Below are 27,417 nucleotides of genomic sequence, written 5' to 3' on the forward strand. Positions count from 1 at the left end.
CCCTGTGGTGTGCCCCCATCCCTGTGGTGTGCTCCCATCCCTGTGGTGTGCCCATACCAACCCACGTCTCCACAGGAAGCCCTCTAACACTAGCAGGTAGTTTTGGTTCAGTCTCCTGCGGGGTCACTGCTCCTCTTTTCTGGGTCTTGGTGCATGCAAAATTTTGTTTGTGCCTTCCAAGACTGGAGTCTCTGTTTCCCTCAGTCCTCTGGAAGGCCTATAATCAAGTCCCACTGGGATTCAAGGGAATCCCAGATTCCCTAGGGATTCCCAGTCCCTTTGTATTATCCCCAGGCTGGGAAGCCTGACGTGGGGTTCAGAACTTTCACAATAGTGGGAGAACTTCTTTGGTATTATTGTTCTCCAGTTTGTGGGTCACCCAACAAATGGGCACGGGATTTGATTTTATTGTGATAGAGCACTTCCTGCCTTGCTGTCTCGCTGCAGCTTCTTCTTTGTCTTTGAACATGGGGTATCTTTTTTTGTTGGATTCTAGTGTCCTCCTGCTGATGGTTGTTCAACAGCTAGTTGCAATTTTGATGCTCTCTCAGGAAGAGATGAGCGCACGTCCTTCTACTCCACCATCTTTAACTGGACTCTGGAAGGCAACCACTGGACCATGAGGGAAGTACCATAAACTCTCACTTTAGAATTAAGGAGTTTTGGAAGTACCACAAAAAAGCCACAAAATGGCTGTATAACTTTATCTTAATAATTGCTAATATCTCATTATTAGTTACTTCATTAGATTGGGAAACCAAGGCACAGTGGGGTTTAGTGACTCACACAAGGTCACATGATCTGCAAGTGATTCCTCTGGTTTTCTGAAATCGATTTTATTGAAAATATTTTAAAGTAATAATGTGAGTATCTAAACTTTTACCACTTGGTGCTTTGGACAGAAACAGATGTGCTTTTCATGTTGTGTGCTTTGCAACCAGAGGCAAAGAATGCAGTTTCTGTAATAAGGCAACAAAGTTAGTCTCTGCTGTTGAGGACAGAGGAACAGAAATGGAGATTATATTTTCAGTTTGTGGTAGGAGGTGCTTCTGTTTACAAGCCCACTGGAGAAAATAGGGAAATGGTGTAAGGGAAGTGTTTTATTTTGGTATGCTGAATCCTCACTGTCTGGACTCTGTTTTTCTCAATATTTATTTGTCTCTCTCTTCATGTTTTTATCTCTCATCTTCTCTCTCATCCTTTCTCTCTTTCTCATCCCTTTCTCTACTCATCTCTGTACCAGTCCTTCCATCCCCTTCTCCCTGCCTCTTTCTTTTTCTTATGGAGAACTTGAGAACATTTCTTACTGGATTTATTCATTGAGTATTATGCTGAATTGCCTGATCTTCATTCAAGAGGACTGAATGGACTGTGGACAACCTTCAGTTAATCCTCCTGAATTAAGTCTCCATTAACACAGATGCCCTTTGATTGACTGCTATCTTACTAGTTTCATGTTTCCAGTTAGTAAAAACTTCTGTACCTTATGAAAGCTTAGGACTAGGAAGATTATCAGATTATGGCCTAAGAAGAAAATCAAGTATAAATTGAATAAATTGCCCAGAGTTATCTGCTTTTTCTTCACACAGCTCTTTCTTTTCCTCTCTCCTGCAGGCAACCAACAGTGAAATCACATGCAGGGCTGTTTCTTGGTGTATGACCCAGATGAAGCTAGTATTGTTATTGCTACAGAATCTATGGCAAGGTCGTGGACTCACTGTATGTAAGGGGGGAGCTTCAAGGACCGGAGTGTCCAGGAAGACTATCTCCTAAGCCCAAGATCTCTGGACCTCAACCCCAGAACTAATTAATGCACTGGAACATGACTCACAAATCTGATACAAGGCAGAACAGTATAATTTTAAATATCCTCTTCTGTCTTCTAAAGAGACACATGAAATGCTTATTCGGCAGCTATATGTGGGGTGCTCCTCAGTGTATAAACAGTGCAGTGTGTTTCATCCTCTCTCCTGAATCAGTACTGGGTGCTCCAGCCCTTTCCTCATCAACATATCCAGATTCACCCAATCCCATGGGGCACTGTCTGCCCCTTGGCCTTGGAAATTAAGACACATCATGTAGAGCCTGTATAACAAACCTTAGTTCTCCTACTTGATTTCTAAGACTCCTTTGACTCTTCCTGGGAAGGCACAGCCTGGTCAGCACCTTGGACAGCTCCACTGCTTCTGCTGGCAGTAACGTTTACCTGTTGGTTTGTCCTGTAAACAGGCTGGGGTCCTTCATCCTCAACCTCTTCATCCTTGACTGAGAATACTGTTTTTTCTTCCTCCCTCTCCTCACTTTCTTCAGAACAGGAATCAAATACATCAGCATAATACTCTTCAGCTACAAGTGGGTCTTCTGGGATCTCTGAAATAAAGAATAAGCAAAAATCAGGTCCTGTTGGTCATTAAAATTATAATGAGTTTAAGACCCCCATATCCCAGAGATATGTATTCTGTTAACACTAACAAAGCTTGCACGGAGTGCAGAGTGGAATCTTAGCTTCCTGAATGCACCTAGTAGAATGTAATAAATACTCAGCAGTTAAACCAGTGGAGGAAAGGAGGGATGGCTCTATTTGCAACCACTTTTTGAAACTGTAAGAATAAAACCATGAAACAAGAAGAAATGACCTCTTCTAAAGTCTTTATATTCAGAAGCATGAATCATTATTACAAATAAGGGGATTTAGGACGAAAAGCAAAGTAAGATGCATTAGTCACCAGACTCTACTATCCACATAAAGTTTTTGTGGACACAGTGGAGGGGACAAATATAAGCATTCTTCCTGGGAATTTCTTCTTTTAAAGAAAATACTAGTAGGGAGATCAGGCAAGAGGGATAGAATATATAGAAATGGCATTATTGGCAAGCTGAGGGAAATGTTAAAATTCTAAGTCTATGAAGGTTTTTGAGATGTAGATCACACTAAGGTTCTACTTACTCACATGAATATGAGTCATTTCTTAATAAAACAAAACAAACAAACAAAAACCACAAGGAAAGGCCACCCAGTTAAGCTGCTGCCAGGAAGTGCTACCTAAGTTACTTGATGCAATATTATTACCAACTAGAAATACTGTTGTCACTGTTCAGTTGGTAAGTCGTGTTTGACTCTTTGCAACCCAATGGACTGCAGCCCGCCTGGTGCCTCTGTCCATGGGATTTTCCAGGCAAGAAAACTGGAGTGGGTTGCCATTTCCTTCTCCAGGGGATCTTCGTGATCCAAGGATCGAACCTGTGTCTCCTGCATTGGTAGGTGGATTCTTTACCACTGAGCCACCAGGAAAGTCTGGTTGGTGCTTGTAATAGTCTTCAACCAAGAAAGGCTAAGAATGGATCTGTGGGTCCATTCAAAATCCAAGATCCAAAAAAAGCACAGTGATATCAATTCCAATTTGCTAATGGGAACCTAGAAATAAGAAATATCCTTGGGGAAGGGAGAAAGTTAAATAATGGTACTCTCTCTACCTTATTAAAACCATGGGCATTTAAGCTTTTACACATTAGTTGTTGTTGTTCAGTCACTCAGCTGTGTCTGCCTCTTTGTTACCCCTTGGACTGCAGCACACCAGGCTCCTCTGTCCATCACCAACTCCCCGACCTGCCTAAAACTCGTGTCCATCGAGTCGGTGATGCCATTCAACCATCTCATCCTTTGTCATCCCCTTCTTCTCCTGCCCTCAATCTTTCCCAGCATCAGAGTCTTTTCCAGTGGGTCAGTTCTTCACATCAGGTGGCCAAAATATTGGAGTTTCAGCTTCTGCATCAGTCCTTCCAATGAATATTCAGGACTGATTTCCTTTAGGATGGACTGGCTGGATCTCCTTGCAGTCCAGGCGACTCTCAAGAATCTTCTCCAACACCACAGTTCAAAAGCAACAATTCTTTGATGCTCAGCCTTGTTTATGGTCCAACTCTCACATCCATACCTGACTACTGGAAAAACCAAAGCTTTGACTAGACAGACCTTTGTCAGTAAAGTAATGTCTCTGCTATTTAATATGCTGTCTAGACTGGTCATAACTTTTCTTCCAAGGAGCAAGCATCTTTGAATTTCATGACTGCAGTCACCATCTTCAGTGATTCTGGAGCCCAGGAAAATAGACTGTCACTATTTCCATTGTTTCCCCTTCTATTTGCCATGAAGTGGTGGGATCAGATGCCATGATCTTAGGTTTTAGAATGCTGAATTTTAGACCAGCTTTTTCACTCTCCTCTTTCACCTCCATCAAGAGGTTCTTTAGTTCCTCTTCACTTTCTACCATAAGGAGGAGAGTGAAAAAGTTCATTTAAAACTCAACATTCAAAAGATGAAGATCATGGCATCCAGTCCCAGAACTTCATGGCAAATAGATGGGGAAACAATGAAAACAAATACTTTATTTTTGGGGGGGGGGGCTCAAAAATCACTGCAGGTGGTGACTACAGCCATGAAATTAAAAGATGCTTACTCCTTGGAAGAAAAGTTATGACCAACCTAGACAGCATATTAAAAAGCAGAGACATTACTTTGCCGACAAAAGTCCATTTAGTCAAAGCTATGGTTTTTCCAGTAGTCAAGTATGGATATGAGAGTTGGACTATCAGGAAAGCTGAGTGCCAGAGAACTGATGCTTTTAAACTGTGGTGTTGGAAAAGACTCTTGAGAGTCCTTTGGACTGCAAAGAGATCCAACCAGTCCATCCTAAAGGAAATCAGTCCTGAATATTCATTGGAAGGACTGATGCTGAAACTGAAACTCCAATATTTTGGCCAACTGATGCGAAGAACTGACCCATTGGAAAAGACCCTGATGTTGGGAAAGATTGAAGGCAGGAGGAGAAGGGAACAACAGAGGATGAGATGGTTGGATGGCATCACCAACTCGATGGACATGAGTTTTAGCAAGGTCGGGGAGTTGGTGATGGACAGAGAAGCCTGGTGTGCTGCAGTCCATGGGGTTGCAAGAGTCAGACATGACTGTGTGACTGAACTGACTGACTTATAAACAAAATTATCCTTCTAAACTGTAACACCAAGCACTGGTTTTCATCACTTTGTTGCTATTTTATGTCTAGTGCAAGTGTGCTCAGTCATGTCCAACTCTCTGAGACCCCATGGACTGCAGCCTGCCAGTCTCCTCTGTCCATGGAATTTTCCCGGTAAGAATACTGGAGTGCATTGTCATTTCCTACTCCAGGGGATCTTCTCAGCCCAGTGAACGAAACAGCATCTCTCGTGTCTCCTGCATTGGCAGATGAATTCTTTAACACTGGTGCCACCTGAGCCTATTATTTTATGTCTAGTGGGGAAAATATGGAATTTTGGGTTAGAGAATCAAGGTTTGAATCTAGGTCTGCCACCTCTTAAGTGAGAAACTTGAGTGAGAGATTTGAATTTACTGAGGTGTATTTTTTTCTAGTGAAGCAGACAAAAGGTAATCTAACAGGGTAGCTATGAAGATTAAATAATATGATTCTTATGAAAGCATCTGTGTATAGGGAAACTTTATCAAGTGTTCCGTCAATTTCCGCATCTGTAAAAATGAACTTTTCATTAACTGATTCCAGAATCCCTCGAAAGTAAAATACTTAGTGGATGTAGAAAGCCCTGACAATTGAATGCTTTAAAATCTTTGCTATATATGATTTTGCATAGAACACAAGAGGCAGTACCATGGAATTAAAACTGGCCAGCTCAAAAACAAGAATTATTAATACACATATTCAAAAATGTCTTTGCCAATTCTCTAGGAAACTCACACTTTCTCTCAGTAACTCCAACAGTCTGTTTTCCCCTCTGATCACCTATTATCAGTTGAGCAGCAGATGAAACAGAGCATTTGTACATAGGGGCCATTTTTTATAAAAATCTTTATTTGACTCACACTCAGAATGACAAAAGTATCACAGCAAGAGAAGTATATGAAAACCAGAATCTACCAAGTCTCCAGTTCGTCTTCAAGCAGGGGCATGCACTCGCTGAGTGGACTTCCCGCCTCTCTTCCCCACCGTCCTCGGCCTCCCCCTGGGTCTCTGTGTCTCTTCATCAGAGATGTCCATTCTCTGTCATCCCACTTCCTCCATGTCCTCTCCATGAGTCTGTCTCTCTTAGACACTTATTCATTCACTGACTCACTCATATTTTCTTCCTCTGTTTCTCTATCCCCCACACCCCACTTTCAGGAAAGAATATTTGCTTTCAAGATTGACTCTGAAAGAGTAAGACATATCATTTACATTGTTGCCCAGGGTACAGAAATGTGTTTGGATTTGGGTTTATAGAAAAACATCTTTACAATTGAAACAAAAGCTTCATGCATCAAGATTTACCATACCACAAATGACACACTCTGGCATTTTGCATACGATTCAATGATTTCTCTTTTTTTTTTTTCTTTTAATGCTAGCTGCAACTTGCTATCTGCTGGATCATCGAAAAAGCAAGAGACTTCCAGAAAAACATCTATTTCTGCTTTATTGACTATGCCAAAGCCTTTGATTGTGTGGATCACAATAAAATGTGGAAAATTCTAAAAGAGATGGGAATACCAGACCACCTGACCCACCTCTTGAGAAACCTATATGCAGGTCAGGAAGCAACAGTTAGAACTGGACATGGAACAACAGCCTGGTTCCAAATAGGAAAAGGAGTACGTCAAGGCTGGGTATTGTCATCCTGCTTATTTAACTTATATTTAGAGTACATCATGAGAAACACTGGGCTGGAAGAAGCACAAGCTGGAATCAAGACTGCTGGGAGAAACATCAATAACCTCAGATATGCAGATGACACCACCCTTATGGCAGAAAGTGAAGAGGAACTCAAAAGCCTATTGATGAAAGTAAAAGAGGAGAGTGAAAAAGTTGGCTTAAAGCTCAACATTCAGAAAACTAAGATCATGGCATCTGGTCCCATCACTTCATGGCAAATAGATGGGGAAACAGTGGAAACAGTGTCAAACTTTATTTTTTTGGGCTCCAAAATCACTGCACATGCTGATTGCAGCCATGAAATTAAAAGACGCTTACTCCTTGGAAGAAAAGTTATGACCAACCTAGATAGCATATTAAAAAACAGAGACATTACTTTGCCAAAAAAGGTCTGTCTAGTCAAGGCTATGGTTTTTCCATTGGTCATGTATGGATGTGAGAGTTGGACTGTGAAGAAAGCTGATTGCCGAAGAATTGATGCTTTTGAACTGTGGTGTTGGAGAAGACTCTTGAGAGTCCCTTGGACTGCAAGGAGATCCAACCAGTCCATTCTACAGGAGACCAGTCCTGGGTGTTCATTGGAAGGACTAATGCTAAAGCTGAAACTCCAATACTTTGGCCACCTCATGCGACGAGTTGACTCACTGGAAAAGACTCTGATGCTGGGAGAGATTGGGGGCAGGGGAAGAAGGGGACGACAGAGGATGAGATGGCTGGATGGCATCACCGACTCGATGCACATGAGTTTTAGTGAACTCCGGGAGTTGGTGATGGACAGGGAGGCCTGGTGTGCTGCTATTCATGGGGTCGCAAAGAGTTGGACACAACTGAGCTACTGAACTGAACTGAACGGAAACTGATTTCTCAACCCAGAATTTGAAAAACACTGGTTTAGAATGCTGACTTTGGCATCAAAAAGACCCACATTTAAATGGAAGCTCTTCATGCTGGGTGTAAACTTTCTGCCCTTCAGTTTTCTCACCTGTAGAGTGGGGATGGTAGCACTCATCTCACTGAATCTTGGTGAACATTACACAGTATGACAATGCAGCTATGTGCACATGGTGTGTGTCCAGGAAATGCAAGCTGCTAACACTTAACATAAAACTCTGTAGTTTTGTCTGTAATGCTCAACACCAGGAAGGAAATAAATATCAGGCAATCACAAATGGATGCCAAGTTAAAATTTTTAACAATATTTTAAATAGAATCACTTCTCAAAATCCAAAGGCAGTAAGGAGTGGCTCCTCCCACTGCCCTTCTGACTGCTGGACTCCAGAGGGACTCCGGGCATTTTACACCCTCTTTTCCTCCCATCACCTTCCTGTCTCTGGTTCCATCCTGGCTCCTGCAGGCAGCTCAGAGGGAACCTCTATGACAGGGGTGAACAAACTTGCTCTTTTAAGGGCTTGACAGAAAAAGTGTTAGGTTTTGCTGGGTATACAGTCCCTATCACAACTACCCAACTCTTTGCAGTGTGAAAGCAGACATAGACAATACATAAGTGCATGAGCATGGCTGTGTTCCATTGGCTGTGAACTTTATTTAGAAAAGCAGGTGGCAGCTGGATCACACCACAGCTGTACCCCACAGACAAGTGTTTCTCTTACTAAATATTGAGCCCTTCCCATAACATGACTCCCTATGCAGTCAGTCCCTTTCTCTCTCCTTCAACCATTCCCTCCCAGGGAGAAGAGGAGGGAAGAAATGGACAGGTGTGCAAGTCATGAAATAGACCAGGATGAACCCATCGCCAGTGTTTCTTACTCAAATACCACTTACTTGGTGAGGCTCAGAAAAGGGTGTGTTTTCAACTGGAAAAATCAGAAGTCAGCTCATGCTGTTTGTCAAATTGTGTGTTTTTCAGACACTGGTCCAGTGTGAAGCCTTGTTAGGCGAAGGCTCATTTCTGCTGTCACAGAAGGGAAAATGGTCTGAGATAAATAGCTTTCATTTTCTCATACCCTAAAATCAGCCTCGTGTCAGATGCTTGGGAGCAGCATCCTGATCTCCACTACACTGGGCGGTGGTGACAGATATATTTATGCAGGAATCTAACAATGGCTGCCCGAGCTTGGACATAGTTGTTGCATATCCATGCTGGAGAAAAAGAGAGACAGTTACCCTGTCCTGGGAAAAGGTTGCTCTTTGTCAGACCCTTCAACAGAGACCCTAATAAAGCCCTTCCTCTAAGACTTAAGTGAGCAGCAGGATCACCTGCAGGGGTTGTTAAATCATGGATCACTGGGACCCACATAGGGCCCTGATCCAGCAGGTCAGGAGGGAGGCCTAGAAACATGCATTTCTGACACGTTCCCGGGGGATGCTGGTGCTGCTGGCCTGAGGGCCATGATGTGAAAATTTCTGCTCCAGGATGTGACTAGTTCAAACAAAAGTATTAGCATATACTATTATAGAAGCATTATAATAAAATGCATGAGACTTTATAATATCTCCACACCTTACAACATTTACATGTTACAGACAATAAATGAAGAAATAAACTTTACTTTTGTTGTTGCTATTTTTCAACCACTAAGTTGTGTCTGATTCTTTTGCAACACCATGGACTATGGCTCCGCTGTCCATGGGATTTCCCAGGCAAGAATACTGGAGTGGGTTGCCATTTCCTTCTCCGGGGGATCTGAGCTCAAATCGTTGTGGTATTAGTTGTCTCACCACTCACAATCTCTATAGAGTTATAGGGGCCTATTCCCATTTTAGTGATGGGGAATAACAAAACCATGAATTAGCAGGCCAGAGGGCTGCACTTTATAGATTGTTTTTAAATGCACATTCGTATCCATTATTCTACTTTATCACTGCAACAGTGATTCAACTTAGACCAGGACAACCTTTTTATCTCAATTTTTAGATGAAGTGAGAGGCAGGCTAATAACCAGCCACATGTCACGCAGCTGAATACATGGCAGACTGGAATGTAAATTACCTGAATCCTATCTTTATTCCCCTGCATTAGTGCTATTTTATGGTTGCTGTCGTTCACTCAGTCATGCTCGATTGTCTGTGAACCCATGGACTGCAGCATATCAGCCTTCCCAGTCTTTCACTATCTCCAGGAGTTTCCTCAAACTCATGTCCATTGAGTAGATGATGCCATCCAACCATCTCATCCTCTCCCATTCCCTTCTCATGTCCTCAGTCTTTCCCAGCATCAGGGTCTTTTCCAATGAGTCAGCTCTCTGCATCAGGTGGCCAAAGTATTGGAGTTTCAGCTTCAACATCAGTCCTTGCAAAGAACACCCAGGACTGATCTCCTTTAGGATGGACTGGTTGGATCTCCTTGCAGTCCAAGGGACTCTCAAGTCTTCTCCAACACCACAGTTCAAAAGCATCAATTCTCAGCCTTTTTTATGGTCTAACTCTCACATCCAAACATGACTACTGGAAAAACCATAGCTTTGACTAGACGGACGTTTGCCAGCAAAGTGATGTCTCTAGGCTGTTATAGCTTTTCTTCCAAAGACTAAGCGTCTTTTAATTTCATGGCTGCAGTCACCACCCATGGTGATTTTATAGCCCAAGAAAATAAAGTCTGTCACTGTTTCCCTTGTTTCCCCATCTATTTGCCATGAAGTTATGGGACCAGATGCCATGGTATTTGTTTTTTGAATGTTGGGTTTTAAGCCAGCTTGTTCACTTTCTTCTTTCATCTTCATCAAGAAGCTTTTTAGTTCCTCTTAACTTTCTGCCATTAAGGCGGTTTCATCTGCATATCTGAGGTTATCAGTATTTCTCCCAGCAGTCTTGATACCAGTTTGTGATTCATCCAGCTCAGCATTTCACATGATGTACTCTGCATATAAGTTAAATAAGCAGGGTGACAATATACAGCCTTGACGTGCTCCTTTCTCAATTTTGAGCCAGTCCATTGTTCCATATCCAGTTTTAACTGTTGTTTCTCGATCTGCCACAGGTTTCTCAGGAGGCAGGCAAGGTAGTCTGGTATTCCCAACTTTTTAAGAATTTTCCAGTTTGTTGTGATCCACACAATCAAAAGCTTTAGTGTAGTTAATGAAGCAGAAGTAGATGTTTTTCTGGAATTCACTTGCTTTATCTATGAGCCAATGGATGTTGGCAATTTGATCTCTTGTTCCTCTGCCTTTTCTAAATCCAGCTTGTACATCTAGAATTTCTTGGATCTTGTATTGTTGAAGCCTAGCTTGAAGGATTTTGAGCATTACCTTGTTAGCATGTGAAATGAGCACAGTTGTGTGGTAGTTAGAACATTCTTTGGCATTGCCTTTCTTTGGGATTGGAATGAAAACTGACCTTTTCCAGTCCTGTGGCCACTGCTGAGTTTTCCAAATTGCTGTCATATCACATTTAGCACTTTAACAGCATCATCTTCCAGGATCTGAAATAGCTCAGTTTGAATTCCATCACCTCCACTAGCTTTGTTCATGGTAAGGCTTCCTAAGGCCCACTTGATTTCACACTCCAAAATGTCTGGCTCTAGGTGAGTGACACCACCATTATGGTTATCCACTCATTAAGGCCTTTTTGTACAGTTCTTCTGTGTATTCTTGCCACCTCTTCTTAATCTCTTTTGTTTCTGCTAGGTCCTTACCATTTCTGTCCTTTATTGTGCCCACCTTTGCATGAAATATTCCCTTGGTATCTCTAATGTTCTTGAAGAGATCTCTAGTCTTTCCCATTCTATTGTTTTCCTTTATTTCTTTGCATTGAAAAATGAAGAAACCCTATGCAGTAAGCAAAAACAAGACCAGGAGCTGACTGTGGCTCAAATCATGATCTCCTTATTGCAAAATTAAACTTAACTTGAAGAAAGTAGGGAAAACTATGAAGACATTCAGGTATGAACTAAATCAAATCCCTTATTAAACAGTGGAAATGACAAATAGATTCAAGGGCTTAGATCTGATAGACAGCGTGCCTGAAGAACTATGGACGAAGGCTTATAACATCGTACAGGAGGTGTACAAACCAAAATCATCCCAAGAAAAAAGAAATACAAGAAGGCAAATGGTTGTCTGAGGAAGCCTTACAAATAGCTGAGAAAAGAAGAGAAGCAAAAGGCAAAGGAAAAAGGAAAAGATATACCTAATTGAATGCAGAGTTCCAAATAGCAAGGAGAGATAAGAAAGCCTTCTTAAGTGAACAAGACAAAGAAATTTTATTAGCTAGGAATTTTCATCTACTTATGACATTATTTTCATCATTATTTATGAAATTTAAATGTCATAAATAATAATTGTAATTATCTTCCTCATAACTCTGAAAGATGTCATACAACAAGGGACAGACCTTTGACTTAATGAGATAGAAAAACCAAAGCACAGTCATCCTGGTAACTTAGCTGAAGGGAGCTGGGGGCCTTGAACACCAGGGGCCCTCACTCAGTCTGTCCCACAGTTACTCGGTCCAACTCGGTCTCAGATATGCTCAAGGTGGACTGTGGGTCAGGATCACCTGGAGGCCTTTGTAAAACAGGTTCTTGGCCCCAAAGCCCACTGATTCAGACTTAACTGCTCTGAGGTGGGGCCTGAACTCTACACCAAGATGCTGCAACATACTATGAGGACTACTGCTCTATCTTTTGGACCTTCAAGGAGAAAATGACATACAACTGTCTAAAGATAAATTCTCCAATACTTTGTCCCTTATTGCATCAGCACTTTAAATTTCTAAAATGATCAGGAATGTATTAAAGAATTTTGTAACGAGCCAATAAGGTAAGAACTTTGCTTAAAGGCAAAACCAAATTTCCTTTAAAGAAACTTAGTTATGTGGGAGGAATTTCTCAGCCTGTGAGCTCACCACTACCCTAAATGATTCTAGCCATCCAATATATATGCTTTAAGCAAATGCAGGGAGCAAGCTTAGCACAATGGTTCTCAAAAGCATGTCCCAGAAGAGAAATAACAGCAGCATCGCCCAGGATCTTATTAAAAACGCAGATTCTCGGACCTCCCAGACCTACTGGATCAGAAACTGCAGTGAAAGTCCAGCAATTCACACTTTAACAAGTCCTCCAGAGGATCCTGACACACATTTAAATTTAAGAACCACTAATTTAGCACAATGTAGACAGTTCAAGCAGGTTTTAGAAAAGGCAGAGGCACCAGAGATCAAATTGCCAACATCCGCTGGATCATGGAGAAAGCAAGAGAGTTTCAGAAAAACATCTATTTCTGCTTCACTGACTATGCCAAAGCCTTTGACTGTGTCGATCACAATAAACTGTGGAACATTCTGAAAGAGATGGGAATCCCAGACCACCTGACCTGCCTCTTGAGAAACCTGTATGCAGGTCAGGAAGCAACAGTTAGAACTGGACATGCAAAAACAGACTGGTTCCAAATAGGAAAAGGAGTACGTCAAGGTTGTATATTGTCACCTTGCTTATTTAACTTATATGCAGAGTACATCATGAGGAACGCTGGGCTGGAAGAAGCACAAGCTGGAATCAAGATTGCTGGGAGAAATATCAATAACCTCAGATATGCAGATGACACCACCCTTATGGCAGAAAGTGAAGAGGAACTCAAAAGTCTCTTGATGAAAGTGAAAGAGGAGAGTGAAAAGGTTGGCTTGAAGCTCAACATTCAGAAAACTAAGATCATGGCATCTGGTCCCATCACTTCATGGCAAATAGATGGAAAAACAGTGGAAACAGTGTCAGACTTTATTTTTTTGGGCTCCAAAATCACTGCGGATGCTGATTGCAGCCATGAAATTAAAAGACGCTTGCTCCTTGGAAGGAAAGTTATGACCAACCTTGATAGTATATTAAAAAGCAGAGACATTACTTTGCCAACCAAGGTCCGTCTAGTCAAGGCAATGGTTTTTCCCGTGGTCATGTATGGATGTGAGAGTTGGACTGTGAAGAAAGCTGATCGCCGAAGAATCGATGCTTTTGAACTGTGGTGTTGGAGAAGACTCTTGAGAGTCCCTTATACTGCAAGGAGATCCAACCAGTCCATTCTAAAGGAGATCAATCCTGGATGTTCATTGGAGGGACTGATGCTAAAGCTGAAACTCCAATACTTTGGCCACCTCATGCGACGAGTTGACTCACTCGAAAAGACTCTGATGCTGGGAAAGGTTGGGGGCGGGAGGAGAAGGGGACGATGGAGAATGAGATGGCTGGATGGCATCACCGACTCTGTGGACATGAGTTTGAGTGTACTCCGGGAGTTGGTGATGGACAGGGAGGCCTTGCGTGCTGAGATTCATGGGGTCGCGGAGAGTCGGACACGACTGAGCGACTGAACTGAACTGAACTGAACTGAGACAGTAAGCTCACACAGGGCAGGAGTTGTGCTCATCTTCTTCATGGCATCTCAAATCCATGTTTCAAAGCAGACACTCAAACTTCTTGTTGAAGAAGGGAATGCCTACATCTCTAAGAGATGAGAACTTTCAAACTATCACACAGTATCTCCTGCAAAGAATTTTCCGATGTCTATTTTAGGGAGGGTCAGAAGAGAGGAGGAAGACCAGTAAAAGATAAGGAATTTTTTTCCCATAAAGACCTACTCTCTCCCAGTTTCTCACATCTTCTGACCTTATTTATCTCAGATGGAGTCATAACTCCAAACAGTAAACTGGTCTTCCTCATACTACCATCTCCAGCTATATTCCACAGGCCTGCAAGTTTGAGGACTCAGTTTAATACTGCCCAGCCTGTGATGGCACTCACATTAGACAGTGGCTTCTGTCAGGTGTCCCAGACTCTACTCCAGCTGCAAGAACACTCTGACTCTCTCTGCATGTCTAACAATACTGTCGGAATTGATTAATGTCTGAGGACCAAATGGCTTGTGATTTGGGAAATCCAACATTTAAAATGCATTTTTAATTGCACTTTTCTGCCTCTTCTCTAAGGAAGTCAACAATATCCACAAGACACTTTTAAAGATGTTTTTGCTATATCCTGTATACAGGGCATATGTGTGGTGGGGGAAAATCTCTTCTTAAAGAGAGGATTATCTGTATTTTAGCTACAGTGAGGCAAGTTGGAGTCTTGGTAGCAGGCACCTGCCCAGAGATACCCTTCTTTATTTTTTCCTTTCCTCATTTTCTTTTTTTTTTTAAGTTTTAGAATCAGCTTCTCAATTTCTTTTTTTTTTTCCTGTGATATTGCTTTTATTTTATTTTTTTACAGTTCATAACTTCTATAAATAAAATAAATTAAATGTACAGTGAATAAGTTCTCTGAAATATTTCAATATTTCTGCAGGTTTAGTAACATCGTAAAATACATTTCAACTAAAATTCACAAATCTAAAAAACTGTTAGGCATTTTTAGGCGTTTTAAGATGGAAATGAAGACCAATGTTACATCGTAATATGCCAATTACAAATAGTACTTCAAATAGCAAATACTACAGTTTGTCCCAAACTTTAAAAACTATTCATGAACTCAACACTGAACTATTGATGGCTATGAGAATTGTTTCCTAGCCTTTTTGAAAATTTCAACCCATTTACGTTTAAGGTAATTATTGATAAGTACGATCCCGTAGCCATTGTCTTTATTGCTTTGGGTTCAAGTTTATACACTCTTTCTGTGTTTCCTGTCTATAGAAGATCCTTTAGCATTTGTTGGAGAGCTGGTTTGGTGATGCTGAATTCCCTCAGCTTTTGCTTGTCTGTAAAGCTTTTGATTTCTCCTTCATATTTGAATGAGATCCTTGCTGGGTATAGTAATCTGGGCTGTAGGGTATTTTCTTTCATCACTTTAAGTATGTCTTGCCACTCCCTTCTGGCCTGAAGAGTTTCTGTTGAAAGATCAGCTGTTATCCTTATGGGAATCCCCTTATGTGTTATTTGCTGCTTTTCCCTTGCTGCTTTTAATATTTGTTCTTTGTGTTTGATCTTTGTTAATTTGATTAATATGTGTCTTGGAGTATTTCGCCTTGGGTTTATCCTGCTGGGGACTCTCTGGGTTTCTTGGACTTGGGTGATTATTTCTTTCCCCATTTTAGGGAAGTTTTCAACTATTATCTCCTCAAGTATTCTCTCATGGTCTTTCTTTTTGTCTTCTTCTTCTGGGACTCGTATGATTCGAATGTTAGAGCATTTAACATTGTCCCAGAGGTCTCTAATATTGTCCTCCTTTCTTTTAATTCGTTTTTCTTTTTTCCTCTCTGTTTCATTTATTTCTACAATTCTATCTTCTAGTTCGCTTATCCTGTCTTCTGCCTCTGTTATTCTACTGTTTGTTCCCTCCAGAGTGTTTCTGATCTCATCTATTGCATTATTCATCGTATATTGACTCTTTTTTATTTCTTCTAAGTCCTTATTAAATCTTTCTTCCATCTTCTCAATCCTTTTCTCCAGGTTATTTATCTGTAAGTCCATTTTGCTTTCAAGATTTTGAATCATTTTCACCATCAAAATTTGAAATTCTTTATCAGGTAAATTCCCTATATCTTCTTCTTTTGTTTGTGTTGGTGGGCAATTATCTTGTTCCTTTACTTGCTGGGTATTTCTCTGCCTCTTCATCTTGCTTATATTGCTTTGCTTGGGGTGGCCTTTCCCTCTTCTGGCCGTTTGTGGAGTTCTCTTTATTACGTAGTTTCTTCGCTGTGTGTGGGGTTGGACGGGTGACTTGTCCTGGTTCCCTGGTTAGGGAAGCATGTGTCGGTGTTCTGGTGGATGGAGCTGGATTTCTTCTCTCTCCTTTAGAAGACAATGGGCTGCTTTTCTGGGAGCCTGATGTCCTCTGCCAGTATTCAGAAGTTGTTTTGTGGACTTTACTCCGCGTTCAAATGTTCTTTTGATGAATTTGTGGGGGAGAAAGTGGTCTTGCCAGCTTATCCCTCCGCCATCTTGTTCCTTCCTCCCCAGAACACTGGATTCTTATATTCCACTTGGTCGTGGAGTATCTCTTCCCAGCTGCTCCAGCAAGGCGCAGCTGCTGTACCTTACCTTGGACGAGGGGTATCTCCTCAAGGCCGCGCCTCCTGCTTTGAATGTAGATCAGCTCCTCTCAGCCCTCCGGTGCCCAAGCCGCCACCGCCTCCTGAACGTGGTACAGCTCCTCTCAGCCATCGCCCTAACCCTGGGCGCGGGGCAGCTCATCTCAGCCACGATTCTGCACGTGGTCGGTTGTGCCAGAGCTGCGCGTCTGCGCCGCCGGAGCCGGGCGTCTCCCGCGTCTGCGCCTGCGCCGCCAGAGCCGGGCGTCTCCCACGTCTGCGCCTGCGCCGCCGGAGCCGGGCGTCCCTTTCCTCATTTTCTGATGGAGGCGATGGCTTTATTACATTGAGTCAGAAAATACTGAGCCAAGTTATAATAAATACAAACCATGATCTACTGTTAGATCATGATGTGACCTCTCCAAAGACCATGTTCAGTGCCAGTGCTCAGAATGACATCATAATTACACTGACAAGGCAGATCTCAGAATTTCTTATTTCCCTAAAACAGCATGTGTGGATATGAAAAAGATTGCCCTAATTCATTTTTAATAAAAACATTTTAAATAAAGACATCATCTCATATGTAGAGAAAAAGTGAGGCTAATATGCTACAACAGTCTCAAACAACAGGATAAAAGACAATGCTTTTCAGTTCAGTTCAGTCGCTCAGTCGTGTTCGACTCTCTGTGACCCCATGAACCACAGCACGCCAGGCCTCCCTGTCCATCACCAACTCCCGGAGTTCACCCAAACTCATGTCCATAGAGTCGGTGATGCCATCCAGCCATCTCATTCTCTGTCGTCCCCTTCTCCTCCCACCCCTAACCTTTCCCAGCATCAGAGTCTTTTCCAGTGAGTCAACTCGTCGCATGAGGCGGCCAAAGTATTGCAGTTTCAGCTTTAGCATCAGTCCCTCCAATGAACACCCAGGATTGATCTCCTCTAGAATGGACTGGTTGGATCTCCTTGCAGTACAATGCTTTTAGAAGGCACTTAAATACAGACATTGTCTATGCTGAGCTGGCTAGGTTTCCCCAAGGAGCTCCATCTCATGTAAGATGGGCACAAATTAGGGTAAAAAAGACAGAATGGAGCCCAAGTTAATGGGTAATATCTGCTGCTTCTGAGAAAGACTGCAGAATAGTGATTAGGAGGATCAGCTACAGAGACTCAAGTTCACCTCTGTTGTTTATTGACTGTATCACCTTGGGCACCCACTTCACCCCTGTGGCCACGGTTTCCTGATTTGTAAGTGGGTGTGGTGAATGTTATTGATGTTCCACCCAAAGCTCCTTAACAAACACACTCCACCTGCGACAGTTGGCCTGCTCATCCTCCAGATGCTGAGTTATGGTCTGCTAGTTTAAATAACAGAAATGTATTTTCTCATAGTTCTGGAGGCTAGAAGTCCAAGACCAGGGTTCTGGCAACTTTGGTTTCTCCTTGGCTTGCAAGGGTGCTGGCGTCTCTTGTGTCCAAGTCTCCTCTTCCTATAAGGACATTAGTCAGAATGGATTTGGGCCTTGCCCTAACAGTCTCATTTCAACTTCATTGCCTCTTTAAAGGCCCAGTCTCCAAACACATTCACATTTTGAGGTCTGGGGGTTAGGGCTTCAACATCTAAATTTTAGGGAACACAGTTCTGTCCATACCAACCTCTAACAGGGCACAGATGCCTCCTTCTCTAGACAACTGCTCTTAGATCAAAGAATTACCTTATCAAAGGGGTTACATCTCACCTCCATCCAGGAACAGTTCTGGCCAATGGTTGACTAACTCAAGATGGAACCAACTCTGAGGTGTCCTCATGTTTGAGCTACTGTGGGGTCAGGCATGGCTAGTCTGTAGCTGGACCACATTTTTGCTCAGCAACCTCCACTGCCCTGCCCTGACACAACCCTCACCCTATTCTACCCAAGAAGACACACACTACAGAATAACCATCTCAGCCTCTGCTTCTAAGCAACCCAACCAAAGATTTGGGGTATTAAAATAATATTAAGAATACCTTAAATCATAGATACAATGTAAAATTTTATAAAAGCTAGTAATGTAAACACTCCTTAAAGGAAAACAACCAGATGCCAGCAAGATTATATTCTTTTATATTATACATTTAATCCTTAGATTTTCTAGAAAACAATAGAGCCCATATCTATGGATACTGCGAAAGGAAGTCCTTTTCTGGCTATCAATTATATTTCAGACAGCTGTATCTTTTATCTCTTGAGGTCTAGTCTACTTGTCCTGCTTAAGATCTTCTTAAAATGTTCTATACAGCATAATGTCCTGCACCTAGTAGGTACTAATAAATGACCATTATTATTACCGTTTGTTGCTGTTTAGGTGCTAAGTTGTGTCCAACTCTTTGTGACCCCATGGACTACTGCATGCCAGGCTCCTCTGTCCTCCACTATCTCCCAGAGTTTGCTCACATTCCTGTCCATTTACTCAGTGATGTTATCTAAACATCTCATCCTCTGCCTCTATTTCTCCTTTTGCCTTCAGTCTTTCCCAGCATCAGGATCTTTTCCAATGAGTCGGCTCTTCACATCAGGTGGCCAATGTAGTAGAGCTTCAGCTCCAGCATCACTCTTCCAGTGAATATTCAGGGCTGATTTCCTTTAGAATTGACTGGTTTGATGTCCCTGCAGACGAAGAGAATCTCAAGAGTTTTCTCCAGCATCACAGTTTGAAAGCATCAAGTCTTCAGTACCAAGCCTTCTTTATGGTCAGCTCTCACATCCGTACATGACTACTGGAAAAACAATAGCTTTAACAATATGGACCTTTGTCAGCAAAGTGATATCTCTGCTTTATAACATGCTGTCTAGGCTTGTCACAGCTTTCCTTCCACGGAGCAAGCACCTTTGAATTTCATGGCTGTAGTCACCATCCACAGTGATTTTGGAGCCCAAGAAAAGGAAATCTGTCACTGCTTCCACATTTTCCCCTTCTATTTGCCATGAAGTGATGGGACTGGATGCCATGATCTTAGTTTATTTTAATGTTGAGTTTCAAGCCAGCTTTTTCACTCTCCTCTTTCACCCTCATCAAGGGGCTTAAAGGTTCTCTTCACTGTCTGCCACAAGATTGGTATCACCTGTATATCTGAGGTTGTTGATATTTCTAACAGCAATTTTATAAAAGCAGCATTAATACAAAAAGGGCCAACTGCAGAGCTAGTGAAACTACTCCTTGGGCAGAGGCAGCTTAACTCCATCAAGTAAACAAGGATCATTCTAAACCCCAGGCTCCCACCCTCCCAGGAGCTAGTAAAGACACCCATCTCTCACCTCTAGGCACATCTTCCCTGCACTATTAGAAGGAAAGAACTGACCCTGAAATTTTGCTCTTTTGGAAAAGGCATTCTGTTAATTTCTAAACCTCAACTTAAATTGGATTTTATTTTTCCTTTCCAATTTTTAAAAGCTTTCTCCACCCCCACAGTGGACCGGTTTATCAGAATTATGAGGTGAGTCATCAGCTGCGCCTAGAACACAGTTTCCATCAGCAGCTACTAAGACTGGTCATTGGAGATTGTAAGTTACAGGGGAGAAGGGTGTAGCCTAAGACCAGTGATCACTGCTTCCCTGTGGCAAGTCATCCCCTTTTATGGGGACCAGAGGCCCCAGCTGGAGGTCCTGGGGAGGCCATATGCCATACGCCAAGGGGCTGCTGCAGAAGCAGCATTTCATTATGCAGCCCCCTTATGGCCCATGGGAGATAACTGTAATATTCAGTCACAATTTAGTGGGACTGGAGGCTTCCAGCAGCATATTTGCTAAAGAATATTTTGAACCAGTGCTCAGCCCAGGGAAGCATGTAGACAGCCCCTGGTGAAACAAGCACTCTGGAACCTCAGGGAGAAATGAATAATCAGCTCTGTGACCGCCTCGGTCTTATTCAGGCTGCCACAAATGTTACCTAAAACACTCACTACATCACTCTTCCTTACCAAGGATGCCTTCACTGCCAATAAAGTTGAGTACAGAATCTTCAGCTTGGCATCAAGGCCTTTTATAATCTGGTTGCAACCCGGTTTCCTAGACCTACCTTCTCTTGCTGATGGATGTGGTAGCTCTAGGTTAAAGGTGGCACCAAAAGGGATTCCGATTGGGAGGCCCTGGGTGAGGTCTAGGCAGCTTCATTTTTCTGATGCTTCCCAGATGGTTCTCAAATATACCTTTAGATCAGGACCTTGGCTTTTGTACCTGGACTCTACATTTTCCCCTGAACTTCCTCGTGCTTTCCATCTTCTACACTTTTACAAACTCTCCTTCTAGAACTGCCTTGTCCAATATGGTAGCCATTAGAAACGTGTGCCTTTTAAATTAAAATTAAAAGGAAACAAATGACAAATTCAGTCCCCTAGTCACACTGGCCACATCTCGAGAGCTTGAAAGTCTCCTGAGACAAGAATACAGAACATTCTGTCCTCACAAGGCACCTGCTGGATGGCCCACAGTCCCCAGTTGGAATTTGGCCAGATTTCTTGAAAACCTAGGATGTGTGTCCCTTCACCTCTCGGGCCCTCTGTCCCTCCGCTGACAGGGGACAGCTCCACCAGCATGCTCTGTGAAAGGAAGGGTGAAACCACAGGCCCTGTAGTGCCTCCAGCCCTCGCAGTCCTGGCCTCAGCAGAGACAGGCAGTGACCCCATCCAACTCTAGCCTCGGCCTCCTTCACCTGCCCCTGAGACCATGTCAAAGGATCCATCAGACTGAGACTTCTCACCTGTGCAAACCTTCTTTATACAGTTTCTGCAAATAGGACTTTCATAGATGTCCAGCCCCCACCCTTCCACCCTAGAGAAAGGCAGCTCACGGATCCCCAGCTCCCCACAGCAGGCACTGACACAGCAGGGATTAAGTCCACTTTACTAATCACATCACTAACTCTGCTGTGCTGTGCTTAGTCGCTCAGTCGTGTCCGACTCTTTGCAACTTCACAGACTATAGCATACCAGGATCCTCTATCCATGGAGATTCTCCAGGCAAGACTACTACTGGAGTAGTAGTAGTACTACTATGCCATGCCCTCCTCCAGGGTATCTTCCCAATCCAGATATTGAACCCAGATGTCCCACATTGCAGGCAGATTCTTTACTGTTTGAGCCACCAGGGAAGCCCAAGAATACTGGAGTGGGTAGCCTATCCTTTCTCCAGGGGAACTTTCCAAGCCAGGAATCAAATCAGGGTCACCTGCATTGCAAGTGGATTCTTTACCAGCTGAGCTACCCTGTAAGTCCCACTAACTCTAAGCAGAACTAAATCTCAAATACAACAATACATTTATATTCTTGGGAGCAGGAGTGCAGCAGTTGCTTGGTTGTACAGCTTTTTGATGCTTCCTTCTCTCACACAATAAGCTAAAAGTTAGCACCATTACTGTGACCTTTTCTAAAATAAACCCTCAAACTAAGGCTAAAATTAGCTATGTTAATTAGCTTAGCCTGCACCATCACACATGAGGCTGTGAAAAGAAATAATTTTCTTAGGCAAAATGCATATTCATGACCCTTTCTGTATGGAAAGCTAAATTAAGTACAGCACAATGCCATATATATACAGATTTAACAGCAGCTTCTGCTGTTAAGTTTTTCTTAGAGAGACTTATATCTTGCATCTATAAGATCAAGTGCACCACAGGGGCTCCCTGCTACTCACGCACACACATACACACAGAACAGGAAGAAGCTCCATGATCCATTTAGAAGTAGGTCTCCCTTAAGCTCTTAAGTCTCAATGCCTTGATTCTGTGTGTCAGGATTGATTCTCCCTTAGGCAAAATCATAACATTTCTCTGAAACATTTCTTCTGGTTTGAAGAGCAAAAGCCAAAATAAGTAGGTAAAGTCTATCTTTTCTCCAGAAATGAATATAGGCCAAGAAATCTATTCTCTCAAAGGGAAATACGGGCAGACTGAACAGAACCTGAAAAAGCTGGTATGTATGACTGGATACTGTGTTTGTGGCAGAAGACATCATGTTCTGTGACTTTAGGCAACTAGCTTATGCTACCTGGGTTTTAGAAGTCTCATCTGTAACACGCAGATAGTAATAATTTGGCAGCCTAAGAGCAGGAGCTCAAACTAGATGATTCCAGGTTGCTTCCTGCTCTAAGGGTTGCAAAAGTATAATATGGAGTAATGAACCAGACAGGTGTACATATGAATTGTGGGGGTTCTTGATGAAATACTATTTTGATCAGTGGGTCTGTGCATGGGCCAAGAGTCTGTACTGCTGACATGCTCCTCGAACCACACTTTGAAGAGGCCCCAAATATTTGTCAAGAAGTGAGATTACAACTAAGATTTTCATGAAATGGAAGAATTTAAAGTGCTGTCAAAACGAAGCCTCTGCCTTTTCTCTGGTTTTCCTTTCCTCTTTAACAAGAGACTTGAATACATCAGAACGCATTTAGCAATTTGTTTGTTGGCAGAGAGAACACCTTGAGAGCCAAGTAGGATCTCTTCTCTGATGAAATCTTGGAGTGATAATTTCTCTTTTTCCATCTCATTGCTCCTGGCAAATATTTGTTTCCCATTGGCAGCATCCCTCTGTTAACTGTCCAGCTGGAGGCAGTCAGGAAGCTGCCAGAAGCTGCTTGCTTATGCTAAGATGTTCTAAGTTTGCCAGTGTGAACAGGCAAGCTGAATGTGGCAACATGGCCTAATGATCACAAACACAAGGGAAATCTACTGCATTGATAATATGGACATGGATTCATTTAAATGCTTTTAATTAAAGGAAGTGTATATCATACACATCAGTTTAGACAAATGTTCATAATTCTACTCAGGTGCTCGTCCAACCCATGCTGGATTTTCCTGTATGATCAGGGACTTCCTGTTGGATGTGATATGGTCTTGTAGAGCAAGGTTTAAAAGGAACTCTTTCATAACGTTGACATAGATACACTATCATGTGTAAAATAGTGTAAAATGTAAAATATCATGTGTAAAAAGCTAGTGGGAAGCTGCTATATAGCACATGTAGTTCAGCTCAGTGCTCTGTGATGGTCTAGAGGGGTGGGGTATGGGGTGGTGGGAGGGAGGCTCAAGAGAGAGGGGTTAAATGTACACAAATGGCTGATTCATGATGCTGTACAGCGGAAACTAACACAACATTGTAAAGCAATTATAATTCAATTAAAAAAAAAGGAACCCTTTCATGGCCTGTAAAATCTGGCAACGCTTCTATTTACATGTTCCCAAAGTAAGTAATAATTACTTCCCTTTATATGACCCTTCATGATTCACAAACTGATTTCAAACGTATCCCCTCACCTAAGGCTCCCTCACTATGTGGTGTGAGATGGACGGCAATATCCCCTTGAGTCTACACAGGAACACAAAAGTTAGGGTTCCCTCACCTTTTCAATTTAATTTGAAAGTGGCAGACCCCAAACCATGTCTTCAAATTCCAAATCTAGTGCTCATTTGTTTAAAATCATATTGATTACATAATTCTGCTTGGCTGATCTCTGAAGGTTATCACTCGGTTTGGTCACATACTCACAAAGGTAACCACATCTGCAGAAGGTTCAGAATTCATTGCAGGGCTTCCCTGGTGATCCAGTGGTTAAGAATCCACCTGGCAATGCAGGGGACACTGGTTCCATCTCTGGTCCAGGAAGATCCCACAAGCTGTGGGGCAACTGAACGTGTGTGCCACAACTACTGAGCCAGCACTCTAGAGCCTGAGACTCAGAGCTTCTGAAGCCCGCACACCCTAGAGCCTGTGCTCCACAGCAAGATGAGCCACAGTGAGAAGTGCTCACAGCTAGGGAGTAACCTCCACTTGCTGCAACTAAAGAATGCCCTTGTGCGGCAACGAAGACCCAGCACAGCCATAAATAAACATATTTTTTAAAAAGAATTATACTTCAGGGTTTCTCTTGGTTCTTCCTTTTATCTTCCTTGAAGATAAATGCTACAAGATTTATCTGTGTTGTCACAAACAGTTGAAGTCTGCTTATTTCTATTGTTGTACAACATCCTACTGTATAAATACACAACAATTTATTAGTTATACTATTAACAAATATTTGCAGTTTCTAGCTTGGGGGCATTACAGCATTCTTGTGTATGTCCATGCATCTGGCTTTCCATGGAACAGCCCAGGAATGAAATTGCTGAGCCATATAGTGTGCGTATTTTCATCTTTACTAGATGATGCATACTCCCAAGAGTGGAAGTGTCATTTGTCCTTGCAGTTTCACTTCCTCAACACGTGGTACTGTCAAACTTGAAAATTTTTGTCCATCTGAATAGTATTTAGTGGTATCTCAGAGTGGATTTTAGTTTTCATTTTCTGATTTACTCTGTATAGAATTGGAAGTTGGAAGTTATTTTATTTTAGCACATGGAAGATGTCAATGACATGCCTTGCTTTACTGCTGTTGGGCTTCCCTGGTGGCTCAGTTGATGAAGAATCTGCCTACAATGAAGGAGACCTGGGTTCCATTCCTGGGTTGGGAAGATCCCCTGAAGAAGAGAACGGCTACCCACTCCAGTATTCTGGCCTAGAGAATTCCATGGACGGAGGAGCCTGGCAGGCTACAGTCCATGGGGTCGCAAAGAGTCAGACACGACTGAGGCCACTTTCACTTACTGCTATTAACTCTGCACTTAGTTAATTATCACTCCCTTGAAGAAGGATAATTTCTTTGTTTTTCTTGGGACTAAATATCTGCACTTTTGGTTATCTGAGGTTTAATATAGTGCATCAAGCTGCAGATTTCTTTTTGTTTTCCTACTTGGCATTGGTGGATCTCTTGAATCTAATGAATGATTCCCATAATCAATTCTGGAAAATTCTCACTTATTATTCCTTGAAATATGTTTATGTTTCTTTCTGAAGCTCCAGTTAAATGGTTTGAAATCTCACTGTATTATCCATGTCCTTTCCCCTTTCTTCTGTAATTTTCATGTCTTATCTGTCCATGTTGTAATGTCTCCAAATTTCCTTTCTATTCATTAATTTCTACTTTGGTAATTTAGTCACTCAGTCGTGTCTGATTCTTTGTGACCCAATGGACTGTAGCCCACCAAGTTCCTCTGTCCATGAGATTTCCCAGGCAAGAATACTGAAGCAGGTAGCCATTTCCTTCTCTAGAGAATCTTCCCAACCCAGGAATCAAACCTAGGTCTCCTGCATTGCAGGTGGTCTCTTTGCTGACTGAGCTACTAGGAAAGACCACAATTTCTGCTTTAGCTGTGTCTAATCTGAGATTTGGAGAAGGAAATGGCAACCCACTCCAGTATTCTTGCCTGGAGAATCCTGTGGACAGAGGAGCCTGGTGGGCTGCTGTCCATAGGGTCACACAGAGTTGGACACAACTGAAGTGACAGCGTGCATGCATGCAATGGAGAAAGAAATGGCAACCCACGCCAGTATTCTTGCCTGGAGAATACCAGGGGTGGAGGAGCCTGGTGGGCTGCTGTCTATGGGGTTGCACAGAGTCAGACATGATTGAAGCAACGTAGCTGCAGCAGCAGCAGCAGCAATCTAAGATTAAACTCATTCATTGATCTCTTAATGTAATACAATTTTAGTTTATAGCTTTATTATATTATAGTTTTCATTTCTAGAAATTCTCTTTAATTCTTTTTCCAAAAGGCTATATGATTTTTATAGTTTCTTATTTCTAGAAAATATATTCAAGTTTTTGTTTGCTTGCTTGCTTAAACATAGGAAGCAGTATTGCTTTATAGCCTATGTCTGGTAATTCCAATACCTCAAGTCTTTGGATGTATATGGCATATGTATGTCTAGTCTAGTGAACAGTTGTTCACTAGATTAGCAAGCCTGCTTTATCCAAAGCAGAAATTTGATGTGTTTTAAAACTTTTATTTTTATTTTTTAAATTCATTTTCTAACTTCTCTTCTAGAATGTTACATTCTGTAAGTTACGTTTTTTAAATCACTGTATCCTCAACACAGGTTTAGAAAAGGCAGAGGAACCAGAGATCAAATTGCCAACATCCGCTGGATCATCGAAAAAGCGATAGAGTTCCAGAAAAACATCTACTTTTGATTTATTGACTACACCAAAGCCTTTGACTGTGTGGATCACAAAAAACTGTGGAAAATTCTTAAAGAGCTGGGAATACCAAACCACCTGACCTGCCTCTTGAGAAATCTGTATGCAGGTCAGGAAGCAACAGTTAGAACTGGACATGGAACAACAGACTGGTTCCAAATAGGAAAAGGTGTACGTCAAGTATTGTCACCCTGCTTATTTAACTTATATGCAGAGTACATCATGCAAAATGCCAAGCTGGATGAAGTGCAAGCTGGAATCAAGATTGCCAGGAGAAATATCAATAACCTTAGATATGCAGATGACACAACCCTTATGGCAGAAAGTGAAGAACTAAAGAGCCTCTTGATGAAAGTGAAAGAGGAGAGTGGAAAAGCTGGCTTAAAATTCAACATTCAGAAAACTAAGATCACGGCATCCGGTCCCATCACTTCATGGGAAATAGATGGGGAAACAATGGAAACAGTGACAGACTATTTTGGGGGGCTCCAAAATCACTGCAGATGGTGACTGCAGCCATGAAATTAAAAGACGCTTGCTCCTTGGAAGAAAAGTTATGACCAACCTAGACAGTATATTAGAAAGCAGAGACATTACTTTACCAATAAAGGTCCATCTTGTCAAAGCTATAGTTTTTCCAGTAGTCATGTATGGATGTGAAAGTTGGTTGGACTATAAAGAAAGCTGAGCACCCGAAGAATTGATGCTTTTCAACTGTGGTGTTGGAAAAGACTCTTGAGAGTCCCTTGGACTGCA

At 42.2% G+C, this 27,417-nt stretch overlaps 1 protein-coding gene across 15 annotated transcripts in view; it reads right to left on the reverse strand.

Annotated features, from left to right (window-relative positions):
• NEK11 (NIMA related kinase 11) overlaps positions 1-27,417 on the reverse strand; it is a 291,003-nt gene that overhangs the window by 91,601 nt on the left and 171,985 nt on the right. For all 15 annotated transcript variants that reach the window (XM_088840715.1, XM_088840700.1, XM_088840706.1 and 12 more), the window contains one exon: positions 2,207-2,370. In XM_088840715.1, the coding sequence (XP_088696841.1) occupies positions 2,207-2,370 (164 nt within the window). The remainder of the gene's footprint in view (positions 1-2,206; positions 2,371-27,417) is intronic.

This window comes from Moschus berezovskii, chromosome 1 (genome assembly GCF_049115385.1).
Source record: "Moschus berezovskii isolate FMDL1 chromosome 1, NW_MosBer_1.0, whole genome shotgun sequence".
Taxonomy (NCBI): domain Eukaryota; kingdom Metazoa; phylum Chordata; class Mammalia; order Artiodactyla; family Moschidae; genus Moschus; species Moschus berezovskii.